The 20,878-nt window shown below is 35.0% G+C and overlaps 1 protein-coding gene across 2 annotated transcripts; it reads left to right on the top strand.

Annotated features, from left to right (window-relative positions):
- Positions 1–588: 588 nt before the first annotated feature.
- LOC141392174 (phospholipase B1, membrane-associated-like) lies at positions 589–9,541 on the top strand. Of its 2 annotated transcripts, none has more exons than XM_073965127.1 (2): positions 589–701; positions 8,082–9,541. In XM_073965127.1, the coding sequence occupies exon 2, from the start codon at positions 8,106–8,108 to the stop codon at positions 9,426–9,428; it is 1,323 nt and encodes a 440-aa protein (XP_073821228.1). In that variant the 5' UTR covers positions 589–701; positions 8,082–8,105; the 3' UTR covers positions 9,429–9,541. The 2 variants fall into 2 exon arrangements, with proteins under 2 accessions (XP_073821228.1, XP_073821229.1); XM_073965128.1 differs by having other exon boundaries at positions 599–896.
- Positions 9,542–20,878: the final 11,337 nt, after the last annotated feature.

Raw genomic sequence — 20,878 nt, 5'->3', positions numbered from 1 at the left:
TCACTAAGAATACTACTCAAGATTTCGGACATTGAGAAACATGAGGGGGTGAATCTTTACCAATCAATTTATGAATCCAGGCATGCTGTGAAATATAGGAGAGGTCGGAACATAGTCTAAATATGGGGACCCGTTTCAGCGTCGTACCGTCACTACCAAAATTTGGGTGCCTCTAAAAGGCACTCAACAGTTATTTTTTAGGGTAGGGCATTTGAAATTCACCATAAATAACGTTCTCACGTTTCACGTTCGCTTTCGACTCAACACATATATACGTACATAGTATGTATATGTTCCTCATTTAAACACTCATTATTTTTTCTATAACGAGTCATTACCACTGAGAAACAAATTTGTTGCCTGCTTCGATTCGTGCCGTCTTGGCCATATGTACAGTACATTTTGTTTTCTGTTTGTTTGTTTTCATTGTTTAATGTCAAGTTCTAAGTTGTTTATTTATTTTGTATTTTTATTGTTGCTGTTATTTTTAAGAATCATGTTCTGTTAAGACATTAACTTTGAAAGGTGAACAAATGTCAATGCATGAAAACTTTAAACGAAAAAAATATAGGCTCATCTTTACGCTCCAAGTTCTTTCAGTTCAAAACAATTAGCGGAAGTGTTTAGAACGTTTTCTAAAAATTGGTGACATTTTTGTAAAGGATCGAGAACAAATTTTGAAATAATTTCACTTGATTCATGTAAGTAAAAGTGATCTCATCTGATTACATTTGTAAACGATTTTAAATGTAGTAAAAAAAAAACATAAAATGTTGTTTCGATTAGACTGAAACTATTTGCATGATTTAACCCCAATGCCGAATAGTTACTGTTGGTTTAATAAGAAATGTCGGCGCTTCAATGAAAATAGCTTTCTAACAAAAAATTTCAAAGAAGTGAGTGATAAATTACGACTGAATCTTTGGCGATAAAATATCTCCTTGGGACTTCGCAAGAAAAACAGGAATCACCCGGCCTAGTCGACAGTTATCTACCATTAGTCCATGACTGTAAAAAGAAAAACATCATTGAGAATATCCCCGTCATCGTCGTATAAGAAAACTGTTCGTTTGTAATCGGAATCAAAAAGACTACTTAATTTTAAATATTCAACACCATTTGAGAGTTGGCCTGAGACTTGTGTTGAGCAAGCAGTTTTCAAATCGGATACCCAATTTCAAAGTCATCGTGCACATCGGTCAATTAAGTGAAGTTTTTAGAGCTTTCGTGTTATTATGTTCAGAAGTATGGATTTCTTCAGGAAACAGATCAGATTAATCAGGACCACATGTAGTAACTTCGGTACAAATTTCAAAACAGTACTCCAACAACCTCTAAACTACGAATAATGAAAGAAGTAAAGAAGCGTTAAGTTCGGTCGAGCTAAACTTTTTATACCCAGCACCATAAAATATTCCCAACTAAAAAGGAATAATTATTTTTTATCTTGTCCATAATTTTAGGCGGAGATATTCTGTAACCACTGATACCTTACTTACAGAACATTGGGTGACGTAGGCGATGAAAGATACCAAGGAACGGTCCTGACCGTTTTTAACATGGCAAAGCCCAGGATTTATCTTGATCCCTCTTTCATCTCAAGTGGACACTGACCTCCCCGTGGTGTCACCTGGGGAACTGCCTTTAACACCCGTTAAAGGTAGTGAGATAACATGTGCCGCGCGTTCACCCATAAGAACGTTAAAAACTTAAGTTTGGGCGTCGGGTTAGTAACCCTCCCCTAGAAAAAACAGCCTACTATGAAAAAACGAAAGAAAAGAAAAACAAATCCCTCTAAAGTTGACGAACCCCGCAAACGTTTTAAGGACCATGATCTGCCAATCTGCACCTGGAATGTTCGCACTCTTTATAGGGAAGGTGCAGTCTTCGCATTGGCAGACGTACTTGAAAAGTACAAGGCCGATATTACTGCCATACAGGAAATACAATGTATTGGGAAAGGCGTCACAACAACACCTAAAGGTGACGCACTGTATTATAGCTGCCATGACGTAAAGGAGACCAAAACATCTGGTATCCAGCTTCACTCCAGTGAATGAAAGACTTGCTGCAATTCGAATAAAAGCTAAATTCTTCAACATCAGCTTTATTTGCGCCCATGCTCCCACTGAAGAAAAGGACGAACAGACCAAAGATATATTTTACGAGCGCTTAGAAGAAACATATGACCGTTGCCCTGCCCATGACATTCATATCATTCTGCGCAATTTTAATGCCAAAATTGGAAAGCAGAATATCTTTGGCCCAACAGTCGGGAAATTCAGCCTCCACTGTGAAACATCTGACAATGGTATGAGGCTGATAGACTTTGCAGCTGCAAAAAGCATGGTAGTTAGCAGTACCAGATTTAATCATCTCGATATTCACAAGGGCACGTGGCTGTCTCCAGATCAGAAAACAAGAAATCAAATTGATCATGTTGTGATAGATGGAAAACATTCATCGAGCGTATTGGATGTACGATCGTTCCGAGGCGCAAACATTGATTCTGACCACTACCTTGTTGCAGCAAAAGTACGCACCCGCTTAAACGTAGCAGACAAAGTACGAACAGACACAACACGAAAATTAGACATCGGCAAGCTGCAATCACAACAGATAGCCACAGCATATTCCACTCAACTAACCCAATTGCTTAATCAAAGCACTCCTCATCCCGATAACATATCAGCGCAATGGCAAAGCATTGCCCACTCCATGCAAACAGCCGCAAAATCCATACTTGGATACCAGAGACCTGCTACAATCCGTAGCAACTCGTAGCGCACGAGAGAGATACAGGGAGAAAAGGAGAGAGGAGAAACGTCTTTTCCGTAGGAAAAAGAGAGAGATGGAAAAGCGGGAGTGTGAAAAAATCGAGATGTACAGGAGCCAGAATGAAGTCCGAAAATTCTACGAAAGAGTCAAGCATCAAACTGATGGCTTTGGTACAGGCACATCCTCCTGTAGAGACCAGCAAAGTAATTTGGTAACTGATACAGATTGTGTACTCAGGATATGGAAAGAACATTTTTCAAAACTGTTGGTATCCAATAGCAGCGAAGACGACGAAGATACCACAGTCCCAATTCCAGAAGATGGTATTGAATGTATACCGCCCAGCCAAGATGAGGTAAAGACAGCAATAAATCGGCTGAAGAATAATAAGGCAGCGGGATCCTATGGCTTACCAGCCGAGCTGTTCAAAACCGGAGGCGACACGCTGATAAGGTGTATTCATCAGCTAGTTAGCACCATCTGGCAGGAAAACGAATACCCGACGATTGGAACCTGTATGCTCCAACTATAGGGGCATAAGTCTACTCCCTATTGCCTATAAGATAGTATCGGGGATATTGTGCGAACGACTAAAGACCCAAGAGATGCAGATCGACACATATCACCTTTTTCTCGATTATAAAGCAGCTTTCGACAGTCCCCTTCGATCAAAGGTATTTCATGCAATGTCTGAATTTGGAGACGAAAGGCTTTTCGTGTGACCTATTCAACATTTTGCTGGAAAAGGTAATACGAGATGCAAATGTCAAAAGAAATGGCACGATCTACACCAATAGTCACATGTTACTTGCTTATGCTGATGACATTGACATCATAGGACGATCAGTAGAGAAAGTAACTGATACCTTTAAGAAGGTCGAATGAGAATCTAATGAAGTGTGTCTGGCGGTAAACGGCGAAAAGACCAAATTGATGGTGTCGACGCGCAAAGCGTCCATAGAGCTCGGACCAACTGTGGAAGTTGGTACCTATAATTTTGAGGTAGTTAACTACCTCGGCACTGCCATAAACACAACAAACTACATCAGTTGTGAAATAAGAAGAAGAATTGTATTGGCCAACAGATGCTACTATGGTTTAAATAAGCAATTTAAAAACAAAGCCACATCTCGTCAAACAAAAACAACGCTTTACAAAACGCTGATACTGCCCGTGCTAATGTATGGCGACGTCGTATGAACCACGAGCTATATCAGCTATACAATGACATTAATATAGTTAAACGCATCGAGATGGAACGATTGCGTTGGCTAGGCCATATCATAAGAATGAACGACGATGAACCCGCTAAAAAAGGCGTATGAATACATGCCACATGGCGGTGCACGCAGAATCGGGAGGCCTAAGCTTCGATGGAGCAAACAAGTGGATGAAGAATTAAAAAGGCGCGGCATTCCAAAAAGCCAAGCGAGGATTGGAGATCTTTTCTTAGTTCGGTCTATGGCACATATGTTCTGTAATGGGCCAACTAAGTAACCACTGATACCTAAATAAGGTAAAAATGCATACAGAAATGCCTGCAATCGGTTGGCAACCTTATATGGGGATAAATCAAAGTGTGGACCCATGTTAATAATTGTGGGTGGAGAAGTTTTGTGACTACTGGGTACCTCAAATATCGAATTGCAGACATCTGTGAAATATTGTAGTTAAAATCCTCAAAATAACGAAAATCGTGACGTACCGTTATATAAGGGCTATACCAATACATGGCCCGTTGTCGACAGTTTTTATTGGAGATATTTTATGAGCACTGAGAACCTCAAATATCGAATTACAAATAGTTTGGTACAAAATTGCTGCTAAAATAATCAGAATATCGAAAATCGGGAGTTGCCCTTACGAGTATATGGGGGCTATACGAAAACATGGACCTATGTTGAAAATTTTTAGTAGAGAAGTTTTATGACCACTGGGAACTTCAAACGTCAAATTACAGGTAGTGCATTCATAAAATGTAGCTAAACTCCTCAAAAAATATCGAAAATCGGGATGTACCGTTATATGGGTGCTGTACCAAAAGTGGACCATGTTGACATTGTAGCTACAATCCCCAAAATACCGTTATATTGGGGCTATAGCAAAACATGGACCTATTTTGATGGTTTTCGGTGGAGATATTTTGTGACCATTGGGAACCTCAAAGGCCAAATTACAGGTAGTTCGGTTAAAAATTTTAGCTAAAATACTCAAAATACCGAAAATCGCAAAAATATAGCACTCTAGCTCCTCCAACAGACCCTTAACCGCACTTAAACAAAAATTTTGAACTTTTGTTTGCATGGTACCCCAAAGAGTGGATCGATAGGGAGAGCTTTTGAACATAAGTAAAGTTTAGATAAAATATTTCGAGATCCAAAGTTTGGAACAATTCAGTTGCTCTGTTTGTGAGATATCGCTCGTACCATTTTAGCGGATATTTTCGAAGTTTTGTGGTGGTGGTAACTTAAGGAATTTCGAATTTCATCTAATATTCGAAGAAATATTTCGATATGCAGAGTGTGTACCAAAGTAGGCCGTAGGAGTTTTTTGCAGCTTTCGTGTCTTAAGAATTATGGGCCTGACCTTAAAAAACTTCTGCCATCTTAATAGGGACTCAAGATTTATCGGCCTGACCCTAAAAATCTAGTACCATCTTAATAGGGACTTGAGTCCTAAACAGCACTTTTGAGAAACTTTGTGTGGAAGGTACCCGAAGGAGTTTACATATACAGTCCATATTCCAAATGATCTATGTCTCGTAGAATTATTATGATGTGCAATGTATGGACCAAATCGGTCACATGCTTTGGACCGAAATGGCTTATTCGTTCGAGCGCTCCATCCACTATACATTGTGCCATAGCGGGTTTTTACAGCTTTCGGGTAATTTTCTCAGGAAGTATGGATTTGCCCCTAAAAAATTTTACCGTCGTTATGGGGATAGCAGATACAAGTTTTTACGACAAAAATCAAAACGATTCGTGAGGAGGTCATAAACTGCACTTTCCGGCTAGGATCTGTTGTAATATCAGCATCTCCACGATGTGATCGTACAACACACAACACACATTCGCATTGTGTAAAAATAAAGCACTCAACCAAGCAACACATCGTCGTTTCATTTAACCCGCTGCAGACATCATCACCAAACAATAATTAGTTACAACAAGATCGATATAGTCCACATTTAAACATGTGAAAAGTATGGACGAAATCGGTTAATCCCGTCGACAGTTATCGTACGCATAATGTTTGCTAAAAAATCTGAACTTTTGCCCATCTTCGAACTTAAACTAAGTTTTGGGCAAAATATTACAAAAGCCGAATTTTGGACCAAATCGGTTAATTCGTTCGAAAGTTATCGTGCGCTCCATCCAGCCAGACTGAAACGGATTTCGGGTCTAAAACCATTCTTTCGAAAAGGCACATTTTGCCCGTACGAAAGTGTATATACTAGGCCGGGGCGATTTGAAAGCCTTAATGGGCACGTCGCATTTCAGATTCCTTGGATTGTACTGGGCTTAAAAAGGCTGCTAGAGCATATGTCTACGGTGAAAACCGAGTCCCCGATTTTGACTTAATGTTTTTATACCCTCCACCATAATATGGAGGGTATAAATGAATTTGACATTCCATTTGTAACACAACGCAATATTTATCGGAGACCCTATATTCTCAATCAGGGTAACTTTCTAAGTCGATATAATCATGTCCGTCCGTCCTTCCGTCTGTTGAAATCAAGATACAGCTCAAATTGGTATAGAAGCTTCTGTTACCCCTAGGATATTTGGTATTTCAAATGGGCTATATCGGTCCACGATTTGATATAGCCCCTATAGAACGGCACCACCCGATGTTCGGTATTTTGACGGTTGTGACCACAATAATCAACCGAAATGGCTGAAATGTGGTACTTAATCTTCGTTGGTGGTATAAAACTTGTCTCCACAAACTTTTCGGTACAGGTTCTTAGCCCTCATAAAACAGTACCTCCCTATTTCCGGTATTTTGAAGGTTGTGACCTCAGTATTCCACCGAAGTGGCTGAAATTTGATACTCGGTCTTTATTTGGGGTATTAAACGTTCCATATAAAATTTGTCGTTATCAGTCCACGCCTCAGTATAGCCCACATAGGACGCTACCTCCCTATGAAGGTTATGGCCTCATTATCACACGGAAATGGCTGAAATTTTGTACATAGTCTTCGTGGTACAAAACTTTTCCCCAGAAACTTTTCGGTACAGATCCACGCCTTGGTATAGCCCCCACAGAACGGTACCTCCCTATTTCCGATATTTTGAAGGTTGTGGCCTCAATATTTCACGAAGTGGCTGAAATTTGATACTTGGTCTTCATTTGGGATATTAAACGTTCCATATGAATTTTGTCGTTATCAGTCCACGCCTTAGTATAGCCCCCAGATCCAGATCCAGGCCTTAGTATAGCCCCCACAGAACGGTACCTCCCTATTTCCGATATTTTGAAGGTCGTGGCCTCAATATTCCACCGAAGTGGCTTTCATTTGGTATTTGGTCTTCATTTGGGGTATTAAAAGTTCCATATGAAATTTGCCGACATAGGTCCACGCCTTCATATAGTCCCCATAGAACGGTACCACCCGTTTTTAGATATTGTAGAAGTTTTAGACTCATTATCACACCGAAATGGCTGAAATTTGGTTCTTTGTCTTCGTTGGGGGTATACAACATTTCCCCAGAAATTTGTCAGTATAGGTCTACGCTTCATATAGCCCCCATAGAACGATACCATCCGATTTCCGTTATTTTGAAGGTTGTGGCCACAATAATCCACCGAAATGGTTGAAATTTGGTACTTAGTATTCGTTGGTTGTACCAAACTTTTCTCCCGAAACTTGTCGGTACAGGTCCACGCCCTAGTATAGCCCCCACAGAACAGTACCTCCCTATTTCCGGTATTTTGAAGGTTGTGGCCAAAATAATCCACCGAAATGGCTGAAATTTGATACTGGTCTTCATTTGGGGTATTAAACGTTTAGCCCTCAAAGAACCGATCCTCCCTATTTCCGATATTTTGAAGGTTTGTTGCCACCGAAGTGGCTGAAATTTGGTATTTGGAAGTTAGCGAACATTTCGAACTTTTTGTAAGGGAGGTACCTGAAGGTTTTGTCCGATATATTGAGGTAAATATTTGTTTCCCCTGTCGCTTAAAAAAAATATTATCTATATAATTTCAGGACATGGTGGGAATTATCTAGTAGGTCCATATGATACTATATTATTTTCCGTATTCGTATTTATTTCTCTTTGTCTCTTTTCAGATTAACGGCGATTTTTTACTCTAAATGAGAACCTATCAAATACTGGCGCTATCATTACTTAGCTCCCTGTCAACACTTCCCGAAGCTCAGACCCAAAATAATGACATCAACTACTTCCTCAAAGTATCCGGCATACACAAAACAAAATTTCATCCCAAAAAGGCACGGAATGGTAAACTATTGGTCACTGAGTTAGATGATAATCGAGAAATTCTGCTGAACTTACGAAGAATATTGCTACAAAGAGCTGAAAATAATTGGTCCCATTTATATCGTTACAATTGGGAATTTGGTAAAATTCAAAGGCCACGACGATGGGATGAGTTTCCATGCCCGTTGAATGGCACCAAATCCCCACAGACACCGACTAGCGTCGATAAACTGCGTCCGGGGGATATTGATGTTATTGCCGCCATTGGAGATTCTCTGACGGCTGGTAATGGTGCAATTTCCGAAACCATTGTTGATATTGCCACCGAATATCGTGGTGTGGCATTTTCCGGTGGAGGTGTTGCTGATTGGAGAACCATTTTAACACTGCCCAATATTTTAAAGGTATTCAATCCGCGGTTGTATGGATTTTCAACACAAGATAGTGTGGCTGTGGATCATCATGCATATCTCAATATTGCCGAGCCCATGATAATGTCCCGCGATTTGGTATATCAGGTACAAGTGTTGATACAACGTATGCGCCGGGATCCTCGCATTGATATGCATATGCATTGGAAACTATTGACCATATTTGTGGGTAACAACGACATCTGCTCCGATATGTGTCATCATGATAATCTGTGGAATTTTCTGCAACAACATGAACAAGATTTGCGAAAAGCTTTCACACTGCTGCGTGATAATGTCCCACGACTTGTGGTCAACTTGATACCAGCACCAAATATGGTTGACACCCTAAGGAGAATGCAAAATATTCCCCTTATATGTCAAGCTGTTCACAGTGCTGGTTGCCACTGTGTCTTTAGTCAGACTTATTCGAAGACGTATTTACGTACAATTTCGAAATTTATCACCCGATGGCAGAAAATTGATGAATATGTGGCATCACTGCCAGAATTTTATACCGACGAATTTGTGATACTCTATCAGTCGTTCACAGCCAATGTTAGCTTGCCTGTCCAGCCGAATGGTGATACAGATTTACGTTTCATGGCCAGTGATTGTTTCCATTTTAGTCAGCTGGGTCATGCTGCTGTTGCCAATCAGCTATGGAATAATATGTTACAGCCACCGGGACAAAAGGAATCCCGGTTTAGAGAACCATTTGAGAGATTTGTGTGTCCCACAGAACAGAGGCCATATATAGCAACATATAAAAATAGTTTTAGCTAAGGGGAGAATATTAGAATTAACAATTTTGGTTTAAGTTTGTTTGTGATATAGTACAAAATTAATAGTTAATTTTAGAATTATTTGATAAAAATAAAACGTGGATTTTTTTAAAGTATATTTTTACAAGTATATTTTTCCAAGCATTTATTAACCGTGACATTTTTAAAGAATATTTTTTCAAGCGTCCATTAAACGTGGATTTTTTAAAGAATATTTTTTCAAGCATCTATTAAACGTGGATTTTTTAAAGAATATATTTTCAAGCATCTATTAAACGTGGATTTTTTAAAGAATATTTTTTCAAGCATCTATTAAACGTGGATTTTTTAAAGAATATATTTTCAAGCATCTATTAAACGCGGATTTTTTAAAGAATATTTTTTCAAGCATCTATTAAACGTGGATTTTTTAAAGAATATTTTTTCAAGCATCTATTAAACGTGGACTTTTTAAAGAATATTTTTTCAAGCATCTATTAAACGTGGATTTTTTAAAGAATATTTTTTCAAGCATCTATTAAACGTGGATTTTTTAAAGAATATTTTTTCAAGCATCTATTAAACGTGGATTTTTTAAAGAATATTTTTTCAAGCATCTATTAAACGTGGATTTTTTAAAGAATATTTTTTCAAGCATCTATTAAACGTGGATTTTTTAAAGAATATTTTTTCAAGCATCTATTAAACGTGGATTTTTTAAAGAATATTTTTTCAAGCATCTGTTAAACGTGGATTTTTTAAAGAATATTTTTTCAAGCATCTATTAAAAGTGGATTTTTTAAAGAATATTTTTTCAAGCATCTATTAAAAGTGGATTTTTTAAAGAATAATTTTTTCAAGCATCTATTAAACGTGGATTTTTTAAAGAATATTTTTTCAAGCATCTATTAAACGTGGATTTTTTAAAGAATATTTTTTCAAGCATCTATTAAACGTGGATTTTTTAAAGAATATTTTTTCAAGCATCTATTAAACGTGGATTTTTTAAAGAATATTTTTTCAAGCATCTATTAAACGTGGATTTTTTAAAGAATATTTTTTCAAGCATCTATTAAACGTGGATTTTTAAAGAATATTTTTTCAAGCATCTATTAAACGTGGATTTTTTAAAGAATATTTTTTCAAGCATCTATTAAACGTGGATTTTTTAAATAATATTTTTCAAGCATCTATTAACGTTGGATTTTTAAAGAAACTTGGATTTTTTAAAGACTATTTCTTCAAACATCTATTAAACGTGCAATTTTGTGTTTCAATTAACAGAGACTGAGGGTATTCCTTTCGGCAAACCCGACTGATACCTTTGTACGTGTTAAGATAGAGCTTTCCTCCCGATTTTCGATATTTTGCAGATCGTGGTCTCAACATCCCACTGAAATGGCTGAAATTCGCTACGTATTCTTCGCCTTCATATAGCCCCCATAAAACGGTACGACCCGATTTTCGGTATTTTGAAGGTTGTGGCCTTAAGCTCCCAAAATATTTTTTTTTTCAAATAAAACGTGGATTAAAAAAAAATATTTTTTTTAAATAGAACGTGCTTTTTTAAAAAAATATTTTTTTTAAATAGAACGTGCTTTTTAAAAAAATATATTTTAAAAATTATATGTGGATTTAAAAAACAAAAGTTTTCAAATAAAACGTGGATTTAAAAAAAAAAAATTTTTTTTCTGGAATAAAACGTGCATTAAAAAAAAACATCTGAAATAAAACGTGGATTTTTAAAAATTTGTTTATTTTTTACAAATAAATCGTGGATTTAAAAAAAATCTGAAATAAAACGTGGATTTTTTTAAAATTTGCTTATTTTTTACAAATAAATCGTGGATTTTCAAAAAATATTTTCTTTTCTCAATCAAAAGTATTTATTTAAAAAAAAATATTTTTTTCAAATAAAACATAGATTTTTAAAAAATATGTTTTCAAATAAAAGTGGATTTTTAAAAAATATTTTTTTCTTTTTTTCAACAATGTTTTTTCAAATAAAACGTTGATTTTAAAAAATATATTTTTTAATAAAAAACGTGGATTTAAAAAAACATTGAAACAAATGTGGATTTTTAAAAAATATTTTCTTTTTTCAAAACAAGTAAAAAAGTATCAGTCAGCTTTGCCGACAGAGATATATACCCTCAGCCTGTGTATATTGAAAAAATGTTTTTCAAAAAACGTATGTATTTAGGGGAGTTTAAAAATTTTGGATGTATGAACCGACAAAAATATTGATTAGAATTAAAGATCAAAAGTTTTGCGGAGGAGATACTTAATGGAATCGATCGACATTGACCATTACGGAAGTGGATCTCCAGCCACAACATATGGTGCCATAGGGGGTTTATGCACCCTTCGGGCTGTTTGCCCAAAAAGTATGGACTTGCCCCTGAGAAAGATTTCACCATCGTAATTGAGGCAGCGAATGCAAGTTGCTACAACAAAAATCAAAAAGATTCGATTGCATGTCTTAAAGTGAACTTATCTGAAATTTTGTGTGGGAGGTACCGGATGGAGTGGACAAATATAGTCCATATTTGAACCTGATCTATATCTGGTTGATATGTTAGGATGTGTAAAGTATGGACCAATTCGGCCACTCCTTTCAAGAGTTACAGTACGAACAATTTTTCCCAACATTTTTGAACTTTTGTGGGGGAGGTACCTGAAGGAGTGGACCGATATGGCTTATCTTCGAACTTAAACTATGTTTGGACAAAATATTACTAAGGCCAAATTTTTTACCGAATCGGCAGATCCTTTCGAGAGTTATCTTGCGCTCCAACCACTATACACGGTGTCATAGGGTTTTTTTTGCACCTTTCAGGCTATTTTCTCAGGAAGTATGGACTTGCTCCTAATAAAACTTATACCGTCGTATGGGGGGCAGTGAATACAAGTTTCTAAAACAAAAATCAAAGCGATTCGAGAGGTGGCCCTAAACTGAACTTTTCCGAAATTTTGTGTGGGAGGTACTCGAAGGAGTGGACCGATTGAGTGCATATTGAAACCTTATCTAAGTCTGGTACACATTTCAGGATGTACAAAGTATGGACCAAATCGGTTACTCCCTTCAAGAGTTATCGTGCGCACAAATTTTCCGAAGATTTTAGAACTTTTGTGGGGGAGGTACCGGAAGGAGTGGACCGATATAACCCATTTTCGAACTTAAACTAAGTTTGGACAAAATATTACCAAAGCCAAATTTTTGACCGAATTGGTTGATCCATTCGAGAGTTATCGTGCGCACCAGCCAGCCAGACGGACAGGCAGACAGACGGACGGACATTGCTAAATCGACTCCAAATTGTCTGAAACACATTTCATCCAAACATACTTGGGGTCTAAAACCATTATTTCGATGAGGCACATTTTGCCCGTATGAAAGTGTATATACCCTCGTTAGCATAAATGCTGAGGCTATAAAAATAATTTTTAAAAAAATCACGTTCAATGAAAAAATATTTTTTTAAAAAATACACGGTTTATGAAAAGATAATTTTTAAAAAATCCTCGTCCTATAAAAATAATTTTTAATTTTTAAAAATTCCACGTTCTATTGTAAAATAATTTTGAAATTTACGTTTTATGAAAAAACCATTTAACAAGTAAAAAAGTATCAGTCAGCTTTGCCGACTGAGATATACCCTCAGCCTGTGCAAATTGAAACACTTTTTTCACAAAAAACGTATGTATTTAGGGGGTTTCAAAATTTTAGTCGTATGAACCGACAAAAATGTTGATTAGGATTAAAGTTCAAAAATTTTGCGGAAAAGGTACTTAAAGGAATGGACCGACATAGACCATGGGGGTGCCATAGGGGGTTTTTACACCCTTCGGGCTGTTTTCTCAAGAGGTATGGACTTGCCCCTGAAACAACTTTTACCATTGTAATTGAGGCAGCGAATATAAGTTGCTTCAACAAAAAATCAAAGTGATTCAATAGCAGGTCTCAAAGTGAACTTATCCAAAATTTTGTGTGGGTGGTACCGGATGGAGTGGACAAATATAGTCCATATTCGAACCTGATCTGTATCTGGTATATATTATGAGAATGTGTAAAGTATGGACCAAATCGGTCACTCCCATCAAGAGTAATCGTGCGCACAATTTTTCCGAACATTTTTGAACATTTGTGGGGTAGGTACCTGAAGTAGTGGACCGATATGGCTTATCTACGGACTTAAACTAAGTTTGGAAACAATATTACGAAGGCCAAATTTTGCCCGGAATCGGCATATCCGTTCGAGAATTATCTTGCGCTTCCAGCCATAAACATGGTGTCATAGGGTTTGGTTTTCAACTTTCAGGTTATTTTTTCAGGAAGTATGGACTTGGGGACAGTGAATACAAGATGTTACAACAAAAACAAAGCGATTCAAGAGCAGGTCCTAAACCGAACTTTTCCTAAATTTTGTGTGGGAGGTACTCGAAGGAGTTTACCGATTGAGTCCATATTGGAACCTCATCTATGTCTGGTAGAAATTTCATAACGTGAAAAGTATGGACCAAATCGGTTACTTCCTTCAAGAATTATCGTACGCACACATTTTCCCAACATTTTCGAACTTTTGTGGGGGAGGTACCGGAAGGAGTGGACCGATATAATCCATCTTTGAACTTGAACTAAGTTTGGACAAAATATTACGAAAGACAAATTTTGGACAGAATCGGCAGATCCGTTCGAAAGTTATCTTGCGCTCCAACCACTACACACGGTGTCATAGGGTTTTTTTTAACTTTCTGGCTATTTTCTCAGTATGGACTTGCCCCTAATGAAACTTACAACGTCGTATAGAGGACAGTGAATACAACTTGCGTTAACAAAAATCGAAGCGATTCGAGACCAGGTCCTAAACTGAACTTTTCCGAAATTTTGTGTGGGAGGTACCCGAAGGAGTGAACCGATTGAGTCCATATTGGCACCTCATCTAAGTTTGGTAGAAATTGCACGATGTGCAAAGTATGGACCAAATCGGTTATTTCCTTCAAGAGTTATAGTGCGCACAAGTTTTGCGACAATTTTTGAACATTTGTGGGGGAGGTACCGGAAGGAGTGGACCTATATGGCCCATCTTCGAACTTAAATCGAATCTGGACAAAATAATTCGATACCCAAAATTTGAACCGAATCGATTGATCCGTTCGAGACGGACGGACATTGCTAGATCTACTCAAAATTGTCTAAAACCATTATTTCGATGAGGCACATTTTTGGTCGTATCAAAGTGTAAATACCCTCTTTAGCCTAAAGGCTGAGGGTATAAAAATTAACGGTATTGGAGACACGGTGCGAAATGTATAAAAATTGTGGAATTTTTGCATATATTTTGAAATTTGAGGCAATAAATATAGTTTTTCGAGTTCATTATTTCTCCAAATATTTTATTCTTGTCCTTATCTACAAATTTGGTTCAGAGGCCAGAAGAAGATTCGCATTGGTTTCAAAGATATAGCCCCGAATTTCTTTAAAAACTCAATATTTAACCATGTTTAGATGGAGCCATAAAATCCGAGCTGGATCTGACACAACAAAACCCAACTAGCGTTTCTTGTCGTTTGGGTCTGTACTTTCAAAAAATCCTCAGTTCGAATTGTTTGCACAAGATCACCTTAAAAATGTTGCACAGTGTAATATGTTTATTTAAATAACAAAATTTTTCAAATAAAACGTGGATTTTTAAAAAATATTTTTGTTTCTAAAAATAAAACGTGGATTTAAAACAACATATTTGTTTCTGAAATAAAACGTGGATTTTAAAAAAAATATTTTTTCTGAAATAAAACGTGGATTTAAAAAAAAAAAATATTGTTTTTCTGAAATAAAACGTGGATTTAAAAAAAATATTTTTTTTCTGAAATAAAATGTGGATTTAAAAAAAAAAACAAAAATTCTGATATAAAACGTGGATTTAAAAAAAAAATATTTTTTTCTGAAATAAAACGTGGATTTAAAAAAAAAAAATATTTTTTTCTGAAATAAAACGTGGATTTAAAAAAAAACAAAAATTCTGATATAAAACGTGGATTTAAAAAAAATCAAATAAAACGTAGATTTTTGAAAATTTGTTTTTTTTTTCAAATAAATCGTGGTTTTATAAGAAAATATTTTCTTTTCTCAATCAAAAGTATTTATTTTTAAAAAAAAAATATTTTTTTCATATAAAACGTGGATATTTAAAAAAAAAATCAAAAATTCAATAGAAACGTAGATTTTTTTAACAATTTCTTTTTCAAATTAAACGTTGATTTTAAAAATATACTTTTAATAAAAAACGTAGATTAAAAATAAACATTTGATTCAAATAAAATATGGATTTTTAAAAGATATTTTTTTTCCAATAAAACGTGGATTTTTTAAAAATATTTCCTTTTTTCAAAAAACACGTAGATTTTTAAAAATATATTTTTTTGTCAAATAAAACTTGGATTTTTAAAAAATATTTCTTTCAATCATAACGTGTATTTTTAAAAATATTTTTCTTTTCAAATAAATCGTGGATTTAACAAAATTATTTTTTTCAAATAAAAAGTGGATTTTAAAATATATATATTTTTTTTATTTAAACGTGAATTTTTAAAAAAATATTTTTTTCAAATAAAAAGTGTATTCCTAAAAAATATGTTTTTTTAATAAAACGTGGATTTTTAAAAAACCGTTTTTTTAATATAACGTTGGTTTTTAAAATATATATTTTTTTTTTGTAAAAAAAATTTGATTTTTTTAATATTCTTTTTAAATAAAAAACGTGGATTTTTAAAAAGTATTTTTTTCATTAATTTTCTCGTTTAGAGTTAAGCTTGATGATCGGAAATTGTTTGCAAGTGAAAAAGGAAAGCTAAGGACTCGAACCCACACAGTCACCAAATTACGTGACCTGGTTTCGCTGTTAGTTGAGCAGCTCTTCAGAAGTATTGACTGTGGAATGGCTTCTCTGTCCTAGAACTTTTCATTTTTCAAATGCAAATGTGTTTTTATACATTAAAGGATATTTGGTCGTTTTTTTATATTTTTATAAAATGGAGGGTATAACTAAATTTGTCATTCCGTTTGTAACACATAGACATTTTCATCGGAGACCCTATAAAGTATATATTCTTCATCATCATGATACAGTTCGCAATTTTTAAGATAGAGTTTTGGACTTTGGTATTGAAGTTTCTATTACTCTTAGGATGTTAGGTATTGCAAATATATCGGTCCACGTTTTGATATAGCCCCCATAGAACGGTACCTCTCGATTGTCGGTATTTTGAAGGACGTGGCCTCAATATTGATTCGAAATGGCTGAAATTTGTTATTTAGTATTCGTTGGGAGTACGAAACTTTCCTTCAGATTTTTTCGGTAAAGGTCCATGCCTTCATATAGGCCCCATAGAACGATACCACCCGATTTTCGGTATTTTGAAGGTTATGGTCACAATAATCCATTGAAATGGCTGAAATTTGGTATTTAGTCTTCGTTGGGGGTATTCAACTTTACCCTCTAAATTTGTCGGTATAGGTCCACGCCTTCATATAGCTCCCATAGAACGGTACCTCCCGATTTTCGGTATTTTGCAGGTTGTGGCCTCCATATTCATCCGAAGTGGCAGAAATTTGGAATTTAATCTTCATTGGGGGCATAAAACTTTCCCCCAGAAATTTTTTGGTACAGGTCCACGCCTTAATAAAGCCCCCATAGAACGATTTTGAGTATTTTGCAGGTTTTAGCTAGATTATTACACCGAAATCGCTGAAATTTGGTACTGAGAATTTTGTTACTTTGGGTCCACGCCTTCATACAGCCCCAAAATACGGTACCTCCCGATTTCCGTTATTTTGAAGGTTATGGTTTCAATATTCCTTCGAAATTGCTGAAATTTGGTATTTAGTCCTCATCATATAAAATTTTTCGGTATAGGTCCACGTTTCGATATAACCCCCATTGAACGCTACCTCCCGATTTTCGTAATTATGAAAGGTGTGACGTCAATATCCCACCGAAATGACTGAAATTTGTTATTTAGTCTTTCATTGGGTTATAAAATGTTCCAGAAAAGAATAATCATTACAGAAGCGTACCTCTTGATTTACGGTATTTTTTAGGTTTCAACCAAATTATCTTATTGAAATATCAAAATTTGGTATCTAATCTTCTTTGAGTCTAAAAACTTTACGCCAGATATTTGTCGGTATAGATTGAAGTTTTCATATAGCGACATCGTTTTACCGAAATTGCTGAAATTTTGTATTAAGTCTTCTTCATAAACGAAAGGAAACTAATTGTTCTATTTTACTTTAACACCACTCGTAGTGGAGGGTATAACATGTACTGCCCGGCCGAACTTAAAGCCTTTCTTACATGTTTTCAAATAAAACTTGAATTTTTTATATATTATTATAGATTTTTTTAAATTAAACTTGTATAAAAAAATGAAAAATATTTTGCAGATTAAAAAAATTAAAATTTAAAGAATTTTAAAAATTATATTTTTTTAAATTTAACGAGGATTTGAAAAAATATTTTTTTTTTCAAAAAAAAAAATTTCAAGCACCCATTAATAACGGGATTTTTTAATGAATATGTTTTGAAGCTCCCATGAAAACGTGGATTTTTAAACATATTTTTTCAAGCACCTAATCAGACGTGGACTTAATTATAGCCGTTAAATATGTTTCATTCTGTACTTTATCCACAAAGGAATCAAAAAACGTAACTTCAACAAAAAAGAAAATAATAAAACTTTATCAAGGTATCAACATCAAATCAATTTACTTTACTCTGCACACCAATAACAAACAATATCTGAGTCTATAATTCTTCAATCAAATAACTATTACCATACTTTTTTGTGCCCAAAAAACTCAAACACTACATGCACAATCACGTTTACATAGAAGAGAAAGTTATCAGATGAAGAAGAAAGAAAAAAGTGGGTTTAAGAACCTCCAAAAATTCACTAAACTTTATGCAATGCCACATCCTGCAATAACATCAACACTACTACACCAAACAGACACACACACAGGGACACACTTCATGACTATAAATACGCTGCTGTTGAGGGGGAAAACATTGAGCGGGGGAATGGGAAACTTTGATAAAGATAAATCATTTGTAAGGAATCCATATTCAATGAACAAATATAGATACAAATTGTGGAAAAATATCTATTTGTAAAGTTCAACTTGGAATGTGTATCGCTTGCACACACACACACTGATATGTAGCAGCTCCAGTTATAACACCGAAAAAATCCTCTCCAAAGGACTATTGCCAAACATTCAAACAACCAACCATTCACTCACTCATTCAGCCATCCAGTCATTCGCATGCATGGAAGATGCCGATAAAGGCCATGCTTGATGATTACTGACTAGCTGGTTGGTTGGTTCACTGGCTGGCTGGTTGGCTGGCTGGGCTGGAGGCATACAAATTCAAACTGCCATCATCATCCGGTACAACTGAAGGCGACTACTATTGTGAAACGTGACATGAATTGTTCTTAAGTGATTTTTAATAGTTCACGTGCTCGGGGTTTGCTTCATGGCGTTTTTTTTTTTTGTTTTTTTTTCCCATCGATTTTTATTTCCCAGTTTTTGACAACACAACTCGAACAACACCAACGTAATGTAGGGCGAAAGTTTTATTAGAGGTAGGCTGGCTGCCAGGCAGGCCTGATATTTGGGCAGACACGAGATGTGTGTAAAGGGAAATTGAAAGGAGATTGATGAGATACTCCCTGACATTATGGATATGCCATGGAGATGATGCCGGCGATGGTGACAACTTTGAAAGCGGCAGTAGCAGAAAAACCAATTGAATCCAGCCAGAATGAAAAAGTAAGCCTAAATACTCCGCATAATGCATAATAATCTACGTGGAAAAATGAGGAAACCACAAAAAGGTGTACAAACACTCAAACAATGTGATAAGAAAATTTTTTTGGCAGTTTCCTAGGAGAGTGGAAGGGTGCTAGCGCGGGGGTAGAGTGAAATTGATTATTCTCCGAGGTTGTTTGAGGGAGGATGCTGGCGGCTGATAAGCAATCTGTAAGGTAAACAAAGTTTTGCATTAAGCTATCTTTGCCGAAGTGAATTAATAAACGATGAGCTTTGAAGCATATTTATCCGGGTGAAGTCAAACACAAATTTGAAAAGTGTGTTGATTTTCAAACACAAATTTGAAAAGTGTGTTGATTTTCAAACAAAATATTAGCTATAAAATAAGACAATGTAAGGAGTCTATAAAAATAAACTTCAAGGAAAAATATCGTAAATAACTTTAAGGTTTATAAAGAATTTTAAAAATAAGTTGAATATTTTAATATTTTTTGAAGGACTCAACGGAAACGTGGATTTTTAAACATATTTTTTAAAGGACTAATGCGGATTAAAAAAATATTTTTTTGAACGACTCAACCAACGTGGATTTTTAAAAATATTTTTTGAAGGACTCAACAGAAACGTGGATTTTTTAAAAATATTTTTTGAAGGACTCAACGGAAACGTGGATTTTTTAAACATAGTTTTGAAGGACTCGACAGAAACGTGGATTTTTTAAAAATATTTTTTTAAGGACTCAACAGAAACGTGGATTTTTTAAATTTTTTTTAAGGACTCAACAGAAACGTGGATTATTTAAAAATATTTTTTTAAGGACTCAACAGAAACGTGGATTTTTTAAAAATATTTTTTTAAAGGACTCAACAGAAAACGTGGATTTCTTAAAAATATTTTTTTAAAGGACTCAGAGCAAACGTGGATTTTTTAAAAATATTTTTTTAAAGGATTCAAAGCAAACGTGGATTTTTTAAAAATATTTTTTGAAAGACTCAACAGAAAACGTGGATTTCTTAAAAATATTTTTTTAAAGGACTCAAAGCAAACGTGGATTTTTTAAAAATATTTTTTTAAATGACTCAAAGCAAACGTGGATTTTTTAAAAATGTTTTTTAAAGGACTCAACAGAAACGTGGATTTTTTAAAAATATTTTTTTAAAGGACTCAAAGCAAACGTGGATTTTTTAAAAATGTTTTTTAAAGGACTCAACAGAAACGTGGATTTTTTAAAAATATTTTTTTAAAGGACTCAAAGCAAACGTGGATTTTTTAAAAATGTTTTTTAAAGGACTCAACAGAAACGTGGATTTTTTTAAAAATATTTTTTAACAGAAACGTGGATTTTTTAAAAATATTTTTTAAAGGACTCAACAGAAACGTATATTTTTTAAAAATATTTTTTAAAGGACTTAACAGAAACGCAGATTTTTTAAAAATATTTTTTAAAGAATTCAACAGAAACATGGATTTTTAAAAAATATTTTTTAAAGGACTCAACAGAATAGTGGATTTTTTAAAAATATTTTTTGAAGGACTCAAAAGAAACGTGGATTTTTTTAAAATATTTTTTAAAGGACTCAACAGAAACGTGGATTTTTTTAAAAATATTTTTTGAAGGACTCAACAGAAACGTG

This window comes from Musca autumnalis, unplaced genomic scaffold (genome assembly GCF_047663935.1).
Source record: "Musca autumnalis isolate F117 unplaced genomic scaffold, ASM4766393v1 scaffold_2, whole genome shotgun sequence".
NCBI lineage: Eukaryota > Metazoa > Arthropoda > Insecta > Diptera > Muscidae > Musca > Musca autumnalis.
The sequence above is the reverse complement of the archived record's forward strand: the minus strand, read 5'-3'. Positions and strand labels throughout refer to the sequence as shown.